The sequence below is a fragment of the Lagenorhynchus albirostris genome, chromosome X (assembly GCF_949774975.1).
Source record: "Lagenorhynchus albirostris chromosome X, mLagAlb1.1, whole genome shotgun sequence".
NCBI lineage: Eukaryota > Metazoa > Chordata > Mammalia > Artiodactyla > Delphinidae > Lagenorhynchus > Lagenorhynchus albirostris.
Window position 1 is genome coordinate 98,634,205 of NC_083116.1, and position 17,353 is coordinate 98,651,557.

The 17,353-nt window shown below is 42.3% G+C and overlaps 1 protein-coding gene across 1 annotated transcript in view; it reads right to left on the bottom strand.

Annotated features, from left to right (window-relative positions):
* SYTL5 (synaptotagmin like 5) overlaps positions 1 to 17,353 on the bottom strand; it is a 131,757-nt gene that overhangs the window by 21,095 nt on the left and 93,309 nt on the right. Inside the window, exons 14-17 of the mRNA XM_060137060.1 lie at positions 15,898 to 16,006; positions 14,001 to 14,136; positions 10,982 to 11,190; positions 9,907 to 10,051 (exon numbers count right to left, since the gene is read on the bottom strand). Of these exons, the coding sequence (XP_059993043.1) occupies positions 9,909 to 10,051; positions 10,982 to 11,190; positions 14,001 to 14,136; positions 15,898 to 16,006 (597 nt within the window). The 3' untranslated portion in view covers positions 9,907 to 9,908. The remainder of the gene's footprint in view (positions 1 to 9,906; positions 10,052 to 10,981; positions 11,191 to 14,000; positions 14,137 to 15,897; positions 16,007 to 17,353) is intronic.

A 17,353-nucleotide genomic window follows, 5' to 3' on the forward strand; every position in this document is an offset into this window, starting at 1 on the left:
AAGCTGGGACAAAGCAAGAGAGAGGCATGGACATATATACACTACCAAACGTAAGGTAGATAGCTAGTGGGAAGCAGCCGCATAGCACAGGGAGATCAGCTCGGTGCTTTGTGACCACCTGGACGGGTGGGATAGGGAGGGAGACGCAAGAGGGAAGAGATATGGGAACATATGTATATGTATAACTGATTCACTTTGTTATAAAGCAGAAACTAACACACCATTGTAAAGCAATTATACTCCAATAAAGATGTAAAAAAAAAAGAAAAAAAGAAAGTACTAGACATAAAAAAAAAAAAGCAGGAGGAATAGGTGACACACAACGCATCTTCAAGGATATGCATCTTCAAGTACCCAGGAATAACTTGTAATAGAACACAGGAGAGATCTTAGGAAAGTGAATTTAATGAAAAAGACATTACACTTTGCACTAAGTACAGAGTGGCACAAAGCTTTGGTCTGCGGTGCATATTCCATACAGAAGCTTAGAAGTAGGCATGTTAAGTGTTTAGGCATTGCTACTAATTTTGCACTAAATGTGGCAAAACAAGTAAACAGGAACAGTAATTTGTAGCCAACAACAGAACCAAGAAAACTAGCAAAATGAATGTAGACCTCCCATTATCTCCAGGGAATTTTCTTTTTTTTTTTAAATTTTGGCCGTGAGGCTTGTGGGATCTTAGTTCCCTGACCAGGGATCGAACCCGGGCCCTTGACAGTGAGAGCACGGAGTCCTAACCACTGGACCGCCAGGGAATTCCCAAGGGAATTTTTAAAAATTATCGTTTCTTAGATCTTTCAACCTTCTCTCCATCTCCCTCCCTCCCCCTCTCCCTCTCTCTCCCTCTCCCTCTCCCCGACTAAAAACAGTGATACTGTATCGTGCACTTAAAAATTTGTTAAGAGGGTAGATCTCACGTTAAGTGCTCTTACCACAATGAAAAAAAGACATAAATGAGTTACCAAGCCACAAAAAGGCATGGAGGAACCTTAAATGCATATCGATAAGTGAAAGAAGCAAGTCAGAAGAGGCTATATCCTGTATGATTCCAACTACATGACATCCTGAAAAATATATAGACATAGTAAAAAAAAAAAAGAGACCGTAAAAAAGACCAGTGGTTGCAAGAGGTTGGAGCACAGGGGATTTTTAGGGCAGCACAATGATTCTGTATGATAATGTAATTGTGGATACATGATATTAGGCACTTGCTAAAACCCATACAACTGTAAAACACCAAGAATGAACCCTAATGTAAACTATGGACTTTAATTAATAATAATGTACCAATATTGGTTAATCAATTATAATAAACATACTGCACCAACGAAAGATGTTAATTATAGGAGACACTTGCAGGGGGAGGGGAGTGGTAGTATATGGGAACTCTTACTTTCTGCTTAATTTTTCTGTAAACCTAATACTGCTCTAACTTCTCAGTCTAAAGTGGATTAATTTAAAAACAAACAAAGAGATCAACTTCGTATCAGAGCAGGAGCTTAGGAGAGTAAATTGGCAGCCAAAGCAGGCGGGTGCCAGTGACAAGGCAGATATAGGTGACCTGGTCACTGGCAGAGTTTGGAAAATTACCGCTCATACTTCTTCCCAAGGAGAGCTGCCATTCCAATGTCCCAGGAACCCAGTGATCCTCAGCTGTTCTTAGGGTACTGAAAGTGTGTCTTCCCTCTCCAGTCCACTAAACCCTTGGACTCATCTTCAGGCCCAGAACAAAACAGCCTGCCTGTGACAGCTACACTCAATCCAGGAACGGGGACCTAGCGCATTCAGAGTTGGGCCAGTTCTTGCCCCGATGATGTGGTGCCCGTCTCAGAGGTTTATTTACACTGTTTATTTTGAGGAATCCTGCCTGGTGGAAGGGATAAAGGATATCTCCAATGGAGGGGAATCTCCAGTGGAGGCAAACCCCCTTCTCCCTATGTCCTTAGCAATTCATGCCTGGCCCAAGTTATATCCCCCATTCAGCAAAACAGAAACCCTGTCTCTAATCAGACCTGTCTTTCATCAACCATGAATTGCTCTTCAGCTATGGGGTCCCCTCCTCACTTATCTACTCAAGCAGACATTATTTCTTCCTGCTAATACCATACTTTTCTTGAGAGGAGTTCCCTACCTCATTACCTTTTCAGGGATGTTTAGTACCCCTTAAAATTTGACACCCTGGGAAGCAGCCAGGGCAACCCCCCTCACCCCAACCCGGCTTTGCGAATTCAGATGCTTTGCAAAAAAATGACTCTAACAGAGCTGGGTTCGGAGGTGACAGGAAAGAGCTGAAAATTAATAATAACATTTCCATTAATCCAAGTGGCATAAAGCATTGAGGGCATCTCCTAAGGTTCTGGGCTGCACCTCATCCGTCAGAGGCACAATGTAAGACGATATTTAGGAATCAAGAAGGACTAATTAATTGTGGGTAGTGAAGAAGGTCAAAAGCAAGAAGATTCAGGAAAGTCTAGACATTTCTTTCTTCATATCAACTGAAAGCCAATGATCTCTCTTCAAAAATGTCAATTTATGAATAATGAATATTGGAAAGGATGGAAAAGAAAATATATTCCCAACACTCAATCACTCTAACTACAGTTCAAACATAAATGATTGACATAAACTGTTTTGTGGTGGAATGGCTCCCTTCCTTCCTTGTTTCCAAACGTGAAAGATTTAAAAAATTTTACTGTTAGGACTCATCAATTCCCATGGATCTGCACAAACAAGTTTCAACTTCTGAAGACAAAATGAACCTCTGGCTAAGTAGAAAAACATGCTTAGAAAGAAGAGTCAGATTCCTTTCCCAAAGTAAGCAGATCTAACAATAAAGGGATAAAAAGAAAATATTTTGATTCAAATCCATATCTAGTTCTCTGCTCTTCTACGGACTTTTTTCCTCAGCAAACACCCATGATTTAAACTTTTGCCATAACTATTATAATAAAATATTTTACTTGTTTTATTAGTGTCTGCCTCAATCAGAGAAAAAGGAAAACGATTAGAGACAATTATCCTCTTGTGCTGAAATACTGGAAAGAAAAATATGATCTATTTTGTCACTTAGAGGCAAGACTAACTATATACTCTACCTCCCTTCTCCAAGTATGAAAGGAACCCTCTGCCAGAATAGTTTAATAAATTCTAATGTGGTAAATGAGGTACAACTGCTAATCTGTGAAACACTACGCATTCCTCATAATGACAACAGCAGTTTGTATTTCTATAGAATTTCTTTTGAGAGGATGGTAAATTTCCTTCTGTAGATAAAAAGTGTGATTCTGAACAACATCCCTGTGAAGAAGGTAGGTGTGATCTCCCTGACATAGGGGAGAAGCAATGGGCCATAGAAAGAGACGGTCATTACACTGAAAGAACGTTAAGGAAAAGGGTGGAAAGATAGTTGGCTTATGGGTTCCACAACATCTTAACAAAAAACTGACCAGTTTTTCTCTCCCTCAAATTAAACACTTTTGCAAGACTTACTATCTAATCAGATGCAGTAGGAAATTCCACAATGCGTGACATAACAAAGTAAGGGTTTTTTTTTTTTTTGTATTGTTGCTGTACACTGGAGACCACTTCACTGTACATAGAATGATTAAGACCTAGCCAAGCACCCAGGAAAAGAAGGGCCTGAGAGATTATGAACTACAGATTGCTATCTCTAGATCACTAATAATGACCTTTTTGTTTTTCACAGTGGGTTAAAATTTACAAAGCATATTCACATATATTACCTCATTTGATATCTTCAATTACTACAAGGCAGCCCAATTATCCCTATTTTACAGGCAACTAGATCAAGGCCTAGATTGGATAATTAACTTGACTGAGGTCACATGCCTGGTAAGTAGTCAAGACTTGAGCTTATGTCAATCTGAGTTCAAGTTTGGGCTCCTTCCACCTCACCATGGTTGCCTTGCAATTAATAATGTCCAAGTTAGCCAAAGCCAATCTGTCATCATGATGTAGCGTGGGTCCAAATAATAGAGTCAAGATAATTTGTCCTCTAATGCAGTCTTTCTCAAACTGTGATCCACTTTATTAGAATCACCTAAGAAGCTTGATAAAAATGACGAAGTTTTCTGGAGATTTTGTTCAGTAGGTTTGGAGCAATGCTCTGGAATCAATGTATTAAATTCATACCCCAGATGATTCAGATAATCTTTTGGAATCCTTGATGTGGCCCAATTTCCACGGCTCTTTGCTCAAACCTTGCAAGATCTGATTTTTGTTATAGTTTTGCCTATATAGACTTCCTCGTCCTATTTATTTTCTTTAATTTCAGAGGCCATAAATATACCATTGTGGGAGGAAAGCCCTTCTGCCAACTTCTAAAAGCAATGCTCAGTTTAGGGTGAAATATCTACGTGGAAGAAAAAACAAACACTGATCACAGCCCAAAATGCCACAGTATTTCTTTCTGTGATGCTTCTGGGACTTGATACCTTCATCCACTTTGCTTCTAAAAGTGGGTTTGCCCTTATTTTTTCCACAGGTTCCTCCTCCCCCGCACAATAGAAACGTTGGGGTAGCAGGTGATGCTGCTGCTGCTATTACTGTGAATCAGGGGGGCTCAATTCACACATTAGTTACGTATCAATACTTAATGATGACTGGTCATATACTTGTTTAAATTTCTGAAGGAAAAGGACGCCAAAATAAAAAGTCCCATCAAAATATCTTTGCTGTTGGTGCTTTTGTGACCTGGAAAATCTACCTCCTGATAATTCCAATGACAGTAACAACATAAGCAAAATGAGAGCCGATTCACTGGATCTTCCACATACCCTGCGGGTGCTATTTACAAACTGAATGGATGAGGTCAGGCTTGTAAGGTTGCCCATGTCCCTTTACAACTTGTCTGATTCAACTGAGGGAAAATTGAGGGCGCTCCAAATAAGGAGTAGGATCCTCCGGGCAAGGCCATGGTCTCTCCTTCTGAGGAGCTGAGATGCTGGGCTGGAGAGCACACTCTGTGCTTTTATCTATGCCAAGAGAAGCTGGAATGAGCTGTTTAGGGTTGTAACTAAAGTACTTAGAGAAACGTTGCTTTTAAAAGATCAATCGGCAATCACAGTCGGAGATTTTTCTTGATCTATGTGGGTCCCAGTTTCCTTATCTGGTCTCACATTCTCTGATGTTACTTTTTTTTTTTCATTTTCACTTAATCCACAAATATTTTCAAATTACCTACTCTGAACTAAGCACAGGGGATATAGCTGTGAAACAATTTAAATATAAATATTGTCTCTGCCCTTCTGAATCTTACATTCTAGGGATGTGGTGGGGAGTGAACTGACACAGGCATTAAAGGACTCATTACGTGAATCATTTATGAAAATGGCGATGTATGTAATGAAGGGGAAAGAGAGGCAGGCTGTTGTGACCTAGTCAGGCAGAAGGGGGTCAGGAGAGGTTTCCCTGAGCAGGTAATGTTCAAGACCTGGATGATGAATGGAAATCAGGCCAATGAGGAGAACAAGCAAGCAGATTCCTTTGCAAAGGCCATGAGATGGAGTAAAGGCTGGCACGATTGAGAAGCAGAAAAATGCATTGCGTGGCTGAAGAGCAGGGGAGAGAGAAAGAGGCATGGCCCGGGGTGAGCTGGAGAGGAGGACGCAACGATCTCAGGCAGGGCTTGGCAGGCTCCGAGCAAGAATTTGGATTTTATTCTCAGGGCAATGGAAAGCCACGGAGGGTTTTAAGGCATGATCAGATGTGCATTTTTTAAAAGAGCACTTTGAGGATGTACAGACAGCCAATGATGAGAAAGTATAGCTAGCGGTAGAAGTCGAATTTAGGTGGTAGGTATAAGGGCTCACTGTAAAATCATTTCAACTTTTCTGCATGTTTGAACATTTAAAAATAACATGTTGGGAAAATCTGGCCACCGTATGGAGAGTGGATTGAGGGAGGGCAAGAGTGGTTGCAAAGATAGCAGCTAGGAGACCCGTAATAATCGTAGAGAGGCATAACGGTGGCTTGTACTCGGGTGGTGGCATGGAGATGGTGAGAACTGGACAGGCTTTTGAGATATTTAGGAGGTAGAATCAATATGATGCCCTGATTGATTTTGCCTCGGGGTAAGGAAGAGGTATAAATCAAAGATCACTAATTTGAAAAGATATATGCACCCAATGTTCACAGCAGCACTATTCACAATAGCCAAGGTGTGAAAGCAACTTAAGTGCCCATCAACAGATGAATGGATAAAGAAGCTGTGGTAGATATATGCAATGGAAAAAGAACAAAATTTTGTCATTTGCAGCAACATGGATGGACTTGGAGGGCATTATGCTTAGTGAAATAAGTCAGAGAAAGACAAATACTGTGTTTTCACTTATATGTAGGATCTGCAAAATAAAACGAATGAACAAATATAACAAAACAGAAACAGGGGACTTTCCTGGTGGTGCAGTGGTTAAGAATCTGAATGCAGGGGACACGGGTTCGAGCCCTGGTCTGGGAAGATCCCACATGCCATGGAGCAACTAAGCCTGTGTGCCACAACTACTGAGCCTGCACTCTAGAGCCCACATGCCACAACTACTGAAGCCCGCGTGCCTAGAGCCCATGCTCTGCAACAAGAGAAGCCACCGCAATGAGAAGCCCACGCACTGCAATGAAGGGTAGCCCCCGCTCGCCACAAGTAGAGAAAGCCTGCGCACAGCAACGAAGACCCAACGCAGCCAAAAATAAATAAATAAATAAAATTAAAAAAAAAAAACAGAAACAGTTCACAGATACAGAGAACAAAGTAGTGGTTACCAGAGGGGAGAGGGATGGGGGGAGGGGCAAAACAGATGAAGGGAGTTAAGAGGTACAAACCGCTAGGTATCAAATAAATAAGTTACAAGGATGTAATGTACAGCACATAGAATATTCTCAACGTTTTAGAATAACTGTAGTATAAAAATATCAAATTACTATGCTGTACAGCTGAAACTAACATAATATTGTTAAGTCAGCTATATGTCAATAAAGAAAAGATCACTATCCAATGTCTAGTTAGCATAACCTGGTGGACGATGGTACCAGGTACTGAGACAGGATGTACTGGAGTAGAAAGACATGGGTGTAAGAGAGAAGGTAGACTAAAGAGTTCATTTTTGAGTATGTCAAGAGCATGTGCTATCTTGGTGGAGATATCATATAGGCGGTTGGATCCGGGGCTGAGAGGAAGGATCTGGGTTCGGGATGTGAATCTGCAGTTATAAGCATATAAATAATCGTAAAACCATGAGCATACAATACATGATAATGCCGGAGAGGATGGATAAAGGGAGGAGAAAAGAAAGAACAAGCATCAAAGAATCCAACATTAACAATCTTTAACAGAGAAGGAAAGGGAACAATTAATGAAACAGAAAAATTAGGCATGTATGATATTGCCAAAGGCCTCTATTGAAGGGCTTTTGGGTTGTTTCCAATCTTCTGCAAGCAATACCCTTGTATGTACTCATTTCTCACATATGTATCTATCTCTGTAAGATAAATACCCAGAAGTAGAATTGCTGTGCAATATACACATCTCATTTTGAATTTCAAAGCGTTTAGTTTTGAAAAAAAGATTGCTTAGAAAAGCCACCAAACATAGATAGCTTAGTTAACCATATTTAATGTGGCATTTGATAGGACTGGTTAAATAAATTTAATATATCCCATAATGTAATACCCTGTTGCCATAAAGAAGAATGAGGCTGTCAATATATTCTGATACGGAAGAGGAAGGGGTAGGACTTAATTTTCACAATTTTGAACCATTTGAGTTTTATGCCATTCACATGTATCACTTAGATTAAAAATATTTTTTGTACTTCTACACTATACTTAAAAAAGAGTAACCTAAAGATCAATTTGCCTTTTATTTTTAAGAGCCACACCAACAGGTTTCTGATGGACTTAGGCACACCTGGGTCTTGCGTTATGGAAATACCCAGTTAGATGTTGGATTTTATGAAGTCACGACATAGAACTGCTCTGACCGTGGCAAAGGTCTGAATACATAAAGTTCATGCTCATCTTGAGTTCGAGTTATAAATTTTGGAATTGATTAATTTTGCCACTTTTAGTATTAGTGAATAAATCTACCTCATTTTGTCTACTTTAGAGATGCCTCCAGGCTTCACCATCGCCACCCTCTCTCACCTCCCCTAAAATGTCTCTGAAGACATACTCAGTCGTATCAAGTCTGAAGACAATTTATATTTCCAATATAGGAAGTAGTGATGATCGTACACTTTTTGTTTTCCGTTTTTAAGAAGGGCAACATAGAGATATGGGTGTGAGTTTAAAAAAATGTACCATATGCACTAAGCTACACTAGACTAATAACTTCAATTTTCTAGAATTAGAGAGCCTGTTTTTTTTAATAATAATGAATATGGATTGCTTATTCCCCTTTCTAAGAATAGTGCTAAATATATTCTTTTTTTTTTTGCTAAATATATTCTTAAACCTGTTTTCAAAATTCAAGAAGAAATTCAGAATATGGAACAATTAGCTAGAATAAGCCTGAAAACGATTCTAGCTTTCCTACTAGTAAAATTCAGTATCTATCCTTTTAAGGATTTTATCAATACATGAATTCAAGTGAAAAAATGAGCTGAGGGGTTAGAACATGACTCCAGAAGAAGATTGGGTCAGTTACGTTCATACACAAATAATCAGACTCTGCTCCACCTCCCTTGGTCTAGGTCCTCCTGTCCATCACGATAAGCATCGGATCACGCCAAAGACCACAGTGAAAAGAACACTGGCCTAGGGGTCACACCCTGGATTTAAGTCTGGATACACTCACAGCTTCTATAATATCTTGGGCAAGTCATTTCTGCTTTCTGGGCTGCAGATTTGGCATCTTCAAAATGAGGAACCAGGTCTGAGGTCCCTTTCAGCTTTAAGTCCCTTCGTATCTAAGTTTGGTGGCTAAAGTCTCTGGAATCCCAGGTGACAGAAGGTAAGGTAGATTGAACTCCCGGCCACATTCCTTCATTCCTTCCTGCATCCTCGCTCTTGCCATGGCTTCAGTGTGAGTAGAGTATGTTCCCCTGCCTCTTGATTTTGGGCTTGGCCACATGACTTCCTTTGAGCAATGGGATATTGTAGACATAACACAAGTAGGGGCCGAAAAATGTGCATTGCTTCTTATTCCCTCTTAGAACATTTTATAAAATAAATGTCTACGATAGCTAGGTCATAATTAGGGTGACTCTACCTCCCAATTTTGCCGGGTCAATCCTGGTTTACATCTGTTGTTCTGGTGTAATGATTTAGCTCTCTTCACTCCCAAAAGTGGGATGATTTACAGTATCAATTACATAGTCACCACAGAAAAACCTCAGCTCACCTTGAAAACCTACCCGGTTAATCCACAAGTTGGCCACAATAAGAGGGCCATGCCCTTGCCCCAGCGTCCATACCCACAATGCCTTCTTTGGATCATGGGGATTCCCACTATCCCCTCTTCTTGCTCTTCAAGTGGTCTACATTCCAAGTGGCCCCCTTTTCCCTCAAACCTTGAGAAAACCTAAAGTCACTCACAATTAGAAAAAGTTCGGGGACTCCCAATCTCAACTGCAGCTTCAAATAAGCACGTACCATTTCCCCTACGGTATAAAGCCTACGAATCATTGCACAATTTGCTTGTTGACACGACAGCGTGGTATACTTTCTATCACCCGATCAAAAAAGCCCTGGCCCACGCACGTAGAGAGGTACATGCTTTTTCACACACCTGGCAAGACCCTAGGTGTTCATAACACTGATATCTCTCCGCTCATGGCCCAATACCCTCAGGTAAGAAATGGCAGGGAAGCAGACTCCAGGTCCCAAGCCTGCTACTGGTAGGAAATTACACCCAGACAGTCCCAAGAGGCCTCATTTTGGAGAACTGGTACCTTCAGAGCTTACTCTTCCCCATGCTGGCACGGAGCATGAGCACGCCCTCTACCAGAGCCCCAGGATTGTCTACCATCTTCTGCCAGAGGCGTTGCTCTTCCCCCCGAGAGTCCATCCAATCCACCGTCTTCCCATGGCTCACACCTAAAGAAGGGAAAGGGAAGCATTACACTTTACAAATGAAACGTTTTGATCTTCTGGAAGACACCTGTCAACCTCTGAGGCGGACCCGCTGACCAGAGAGCCCTTCAGTGGCCTGTTCTCACCATATCGAGTGAGTGGAGTTAGCATGGACTACATCCTTTGTAGCCTGCATTACTCTCCTCTGCCTAGATGATGTGGAACAAACCAGGATGGCCCTAGGGGCTCATTTCTCCCTCACTTTGGTAGTTCAAGTAGAAAGCTGGCTCATCTAGACTGAGTTAACACAACAGAAGAACAGGCTGACTGGGAGTTTTTGTTTTAGTGGCAGAGCTAGTCCTGGCTCTCCCGAATCTACACACGTGCTCTACTGCTGTAATTCCCCCCACCCTCCCCAATTCGCCCTGTGAAAGCTGTGTCTTGTGGAATCAGTGGTGTGTTTCCATGACCTGTTTGAACAACATGAGACATTATTTTTTAGGGGAAAAATGGATTTCCTTTCGATGCAAGCAGTGTAATGGCTGCAAGCATGGACAAAACTGAGAAGAGGTTGAAGTCAAGTTCGTCTTGGAAGTCCTTCTCTCCCCGGTCAGAAGCATGTGCTGTCTTAGTGATCCTCTCCCGAGAAAATCCTGAAGTAAGGCTCAAGAAAGTAGTTGAAATTCACTTAGACTAAAGTGTAAATGGTATTTTATGAAAGGACTGAATATAAGCATTATACACCCCACACTTCTAGCTGAAGGATACAAAGTTACATAGTAGTAATTTTAACAATGAACCAATCCTTGGCTAAAGTAATAGAGCATCTGTGGAAATTTCGGGAGTCGGCTAAGAGGAAACTACACGTACACTTAGGACACATCAAACCTGCAGGAACCACTCCCCTGCCCCATGCCAAGTCACAGACTATCTCAGGTTTACCAAGTCCCTCACCGCTTCCAGAATTCAAACGAACTCCTCCCAGAAAGATGTTGCTGGAAAAGGCCTCCTTGTCCCAGACGGTAAGTTCTAGGCAAACGTTCTTTATATCCTGGGGATGCAGGCCAGTGAACACGAAAGTATGATTCCACTGAGGGTTGACACTCTTTTTTATTACCAGAGTTTTGTGCTTGGTGGCTTTGCTATCATCAGGGAGCAGGTAGCTGCAGGAGAAAACACAATCAAGCCATCAGTGAGACAGTAAAGCAGAAAAAGGCACCCTTGCGTAGTCATGTCAATTTCCCATAATTCCTCGTGTGTGTGTATGCGTGCATGCGTATGTGTGTGTGTGTGTGTGTTTATCTGTGTCTATTTGATTTTATTTCCCAGCATCACATATGCTTAAATGTGGGTTTATTTAGTGGAATGGTTTATTATTTCTTTTAAGTGGGGCAATAGTAAAATGCCCACACTCTTTTTTTTAAAAATATTTATTTATTTATTTATTTGGTTGCACTGGGTCTTAGTTGCGGCACGTGGGCTCCTCAGTTGTGGCAGGCGGGCTCCAGGCGGTTCCTTAGTTGTGGCAATGCGAACTCTTAGTTGTGGCATGCATGTGGGATCTAGTTCCCTGACTAGGGATGGAACCCGGGCCCCCTGCATTGGGAGCGCAGTCTTATCCACTGTGCCACCACGGAAGTCCCCCGTCCTCTACTTTCTAATCCTGTATTGGTCCTTCCCTCCTACTGAAATGAAAATACCTCCTGTGGGAGACACTATGTAATAATGTTCTGCCTCCTATTACCTCTGGCCCACCTCTGAGGTGACATGAAGCCACGATGAGCACTTCCTGGCATGTGGACAGCTTCCTACTTCAAGTGCCTGTGTCTCTTTGCTTCTCTAATTAAGGACTTCGGTGCTCTGTGAGCTGACTCAGCTTCTGTGCAGGAAACCCTGGAATTACTGGGAATTTAATGTCCCCAGGAGCAACCCTCAACCGATGAGTTTTAGAAACTGGTGGATGAGTCTCCCAGCTTCCCTGTCCCTTGGAGGGATGATCCTAAGGTACATTCCACAGAGTTCCTTCCTAAGTGGAACTGAGCCCCAGTTGCTCACAGTGGTAACCTGCCTAGTAACATATTTTTATCAGTTTCCCTCCCTTCACTGTCTCATTTTCTCTACTCTGTTTTTGATCATAGTACCTGACGAGTCAGGGAGCAGACTTTAGGGAAGGAGACTTATGGGTATGAAATTAGTACATCAAACCTGAAAAATACCACAAATGACCTTACAATAAAGAAGATACATTATGACACTTGAGATTTCATTTCATGTACCAAACAGAGACTGCTTACCTCCCAATTCATTCTCTCCCTATTTTTCTAAAAAACAAAAACAAAAACAACAACACAAAAATCCTCATTTTTTTAAAGTTAGAAACAAGATTGTCCAGAATAAAGACTACATTCCCCAGCCTCCCTTGTAGCTCACATAGCCATGTGACTAAGCTCTGGCCAATGGGATAGCTTACCTTTAGTCTTTGTTTACATATGAGAGAAAAAACTTTTGTCTTGTTTAAGCCACTGTTATGTTGGCTCACGGACAGACCTAATATTTACTGATATATAAGATTAAATTTTACACAAAGGTCTATTCTTGCTCTCTCATGCTCTTTTTCAAAAAATCTGAGGTCCCTTTAAAATCAGCTCAATGTTTAAGTGTAACTAGGGAGAAAATTCACTAGAAAGTTACTGGCCTTTAAAAAGGAAAAAAAAAAAATATATATATATATATAAAACAAAGATACTGTCCTTTATTATCTCTGCTTCATAAATGTTCAACATGATAAAGTAAAAACTATTCCAGAAAATGTTAAGTCATCCGTGCAAGCCCACAATGAGTTCATGGGCGAGAAGCCATACCCTCATCCCACCAGTGAGCAGGAAGCGGCCAGAGCTAGATGGTAGGGCTGGGGAAGCAAATTTCAGCGGCAGAATCCACAGAAAGCATTTCTTCTGTGCTTAAACCTCCTGGGAGAAAGAGTCAAGGACAGATGGACCAGGATTCAGGCACACACGCTCACCAGTGGGGAAGCCCCGGACATCTGCTTCTCCTTATTACCGCCCTTACCAAAGTTAGACTGTGTGAGCATAAAGGATTGACTCATTTCCCTGTAGGAAAAATTACACTTTTCTAAGAAGGATTGAGGAGAGGAATGATACTGTCATCTGACTCAAAGAATTAACCTCACGGCTGGCATCACGGGACTTTGTTTTACCTTATGCATTTTGTGATGCTCTGTGAGAGCAGGGACCGTGTCTTATTTTTGGAACTGCAGGACTTAGTGCTTGGAACGTGTGCATGTATGTGTTTGTTGCAATGAATGAAAAATATCCTGCTGGTTCTAGTTCTTCTAATTATAGGAGAAAAATCTCAAACAGAAATCAGGAGGGATTTGTTGTTTGGGTTGCCTTGAACGGGTAAGAATGTCCATTAAAAGGGCTGCATTCCCTCAAGAAACTGCCCAGGGCTCCACAAAGTGGGCACAAATGCCCAAGAGGCAGTCTTGGAGTTTCCCCAAGGCACTCTCCAGTGGGTATCTCTAGGGATGATGCTCTGACATCTCCACTTTTTACAATTTCCCCCAAGAGAGCAAAATACCAAGGATCCAATATTTTTGTTGACGTTGCATACAGTTAGCACCAAATGATAAAAAAGCACAATACAAGTATATTACATGTAGAAAACCATACTTTCTCCTCCTGTGAGAAACTAATCTCACAGGAAAATGTGTCAGTCTTGAGGGCGAGAGTCACAGGACATCCTGAAATATGCTAGAAGCAGGCTGAGACCTAGAATAAGCAGATCTCTCTTGCATTGTTTTCAATGTAAGCGCCAGCAGTGAAGGGGAGTTCTTTCCTAGCACACATTTAGAATAAGAACAACACAGAAGCCCCACAGCCACCGTCTCATGGATCACGGACCTTTTCATCTCCCATTAAGTACCATCGAAAATGAGCTCAAACAAAATTACCCCTTCACAAAGCTATCAGAAGTGCCTCCTGATTTCACGGCTGTCAAATTCTTCGCCTCTTTGATGAACACTTCTAGGATTCCTCCAGAGATGACAGGAGAATCCTTCTTCTTTCCTCGTTTAAAGGGCTTCTTTCCTGCATCAGCCATCGGAGAGAAAGAGAGCCACAGAGAGAGCCAGAGAGAGAGAGAGAGAGAGAGAGAGAGAGAATGAGGGAGGAAGAGAGAGCATGAAAGAGAAAGAGAGAATGAGAATGGGGGGGAGGGGAAGAGAAAGAGAAAAGAAGGGAAGAGATAGATCATGGATTCCATTTCAAAATTTACAAATAAAATCCACAAAGATTTATTTCATTTTCAGAGTGAATGAGATCTTTACATTATTGTATACTTTTTTTTTGGTTTTGTTTTGCGGTACGCGGGCCTCTCACTGTTGCGGCCTCTCCCGTTGCGGAGCACAGGCTCCGGACGCGCAGGCCCAGCGGCCATGGCTCACGGGCCCAGCCGCTCCGCGGCACGTGGGATCCTCCCGGACCGGGGCACGAACCCGCGTCCCCTGCATCGGCAGGCGGACTCTCAACTACTGCGCCACCAGGGAAGCCCTATTGTATACTTTTCCATGTAATCACTTAAATGCTTTTACACCACTGCATTCCTTCTGCATATATCTTTCAGTTTCGTTGAAAAAAATAAGCAAATAAATTTAAAAAAATTAAATACTCCCCTATAACATATAAAGGGATAAAATAGAAAACACCCCGAGAGCTGCCTGGGCCACATCCCTGCTCTCTGTGAGGAACAGCTACAATGAAAGCCACACACATGTGCCAAGACCCCCAAAGAGAAAATTCCTAACTCCCGTCTTGGATATTTTAGTCGTGTACATTGTCAACTCCATGCTGGGCCAGCTCTGAAGGCTATAGCTCAGACACAACTACATTTGGGGGTGAGAGGAAACTCTTCCCGCATCACATTTTTATTCTGATGACATACGCTCAACATGAATAACGACCGCCTCCACCACCACCTTTATTTAACACTGTTCTAAGTGCTTTGTACGAATGAACCTATTTAATTCTTGCAATATCCCTAAGAAGTGAGGCAACTGAGGCTGAGAGATAGTAATTTAGTTGCACAGGGTCACAATGACAAGGGTGATAGGAAAAGAAAGATAAAGGAGGCTGCCTGTAGGAGTTGAAGAAAGAAGAAGCGCAAAAGGGATTTAAAAGTTGACTCCAGGCTTCCCTGGTGGAGCAGTGGTTGAGAGTCCGCCTGCCGATGCAGGGGACGCGGGTTCGTGCCCCGGTCCGGGAAGATCCCACATGCCACGGAGCGGCTGGGCCTGTGAGCCATGGCCGCTGAACCTGCGCGTCCGGAGCCTGTGCTCCGCAATGGGAGAGGCCACAACAGTGAGAGGCCCGTGTACCGCAAAAAAAAAAAAAAAAAAAAAAAAAAAAAAAAAAGTTGACTCCATCTGGATTTTTCCTTTGTATTCTGTGTTCCAGGTTAATTTCTTTCTCAAGATGCCCTGAGCAGCTGTGAATGTCATAAATCCAGATAGCATCTTTCTGCACCTCCCCTCTCTGCAGGCCATCCCCCATCTCCCCCTAACCCCCCACTCCACCCGGCAGGGGGGAAGATCCTATATATCCTGGACTTCCAGGAAACAAACCTCAACATTAAGGTTGGTCTCTAAGTATGAACTCTGTCCTTTCCTTGTAAGAATCTGACACCCTTCCCATACACAGTGTATACTTTTCGACTCTCCTTAAACGACAGTGACACCTAAACCTTTCCATTTCATCTGTGTAATGTAAAAGTAACACAGTCCCCTGATCCCTATTTCCACACTTCTAGAAATGGAATGTCCCTGATCAAAGTCATTGATTTGTTTTCTCTACCTTGAAGCTGTCCTAGTGGAGGTGTCAGGTTCTCCTCTGGGGGTATGTAACGTAAAATGACTGTCAGCTCTCCTTTGTACTGAAGGCCGATATCCTCAGCAAATTCCACCTGGCCAAGAGGAGACAGGTGAAAAGAAAAAGTGAGAATGCTTGGTTTGTAATTTTGTAGCCCATATTTGAATGTACAATATTTACTTGGTAGCGTAAATGTGACAATTTATTCCCATTCAACTATGTTGGCACTTATTGGTTCAAGAGATGCCTCAGGCATGAGAAAAGAGAGGCTGGAAAACTCTATGAAGCTATTTGAGTATAACATTCAACGCTAAAGGGCTTCCCTGGTGGCGCAGTGGTTGAGAGTCCGCCTGCCGATGCAGGGGACACGGGTTCGTGCCCCGGTCCGGGAAGATCCCACATGCCGCAGAGTGGCTGGGCCCGTGAGCCATGGCCGCTGAGCCTGCGCGTCTGGAGCCTGTGCTCCGCAACGGGAGAGGCCACAACAGTGAGAGGCCCGCGTACCGCAAACAAACAAACAAACAAACCCCAAAAAAAACATTTAACGCTAAAGTAAAAGGAATTTGAGAGGAGATATATAACACACGTTCGGTGAATCAATGGACACTGAGTGCCTGTGATGGACTGAGAACTGGACCCATCATTGAACATACCCAAATAATTTGGGGTATGAGGCAGGAATAAAGATGTCACTGAAAACAGCCCCAGAAGATCCTTCTCTCTGTCTGTCCTTGATGTCTCAAGGCCTTCCTAAGTGTCCAAGAAGGGGCAAGTAGGCAGTAATGTCTGGTTCACATTGGGCTGCCAGCCACCAACTATGAAAAGCTATACTGGTAATTCCCCTCATTAAAACTCAATGAGGAAAAACTGGTTCACTCCAACATTGCTGGTGGGACTGTAAAATGGTTCAGCCACTCTGGAGATCAGTTTGGCATTTTCGTAAAAGACTAAACATACAACTACCATACACCCTAGCAATTTGCACTCTTGGGCGTTTATCCCAGAGAAGTAAAAGACTGTGCACACTGAAAAAAAAATCTGTACACACATATTTGTATCATTTTTATTTGTTACAGTACAAAACTGGAAACAACCTAGATGTCCTTCAATAGATAACTGGTTAAATAAACTGTGGTACAGCCATACCATGGAGTACTACTCAGCAAGAAAAAGGAATGGCTATTGAAACACACAACAACTTGGGTGAATCTCTAGAGAATTATGCTGAGTGAAAAGAGGTCAGCTTAATAGGATACATACTATACGATTCCATTTACATGACGTTTTTGAAATGACAAAATAATAGATATGGAGAATAGAGTCATGATTGCTAGGGGTTAGGAATGGGGGTGGCAGGGGGGAGGTGGGTGTGGTTATAAAAGAGCATGAAGGATCCTTGTGGGGATGGACCCATTCTGTATCTTGGCTGTAGTGGTGAATA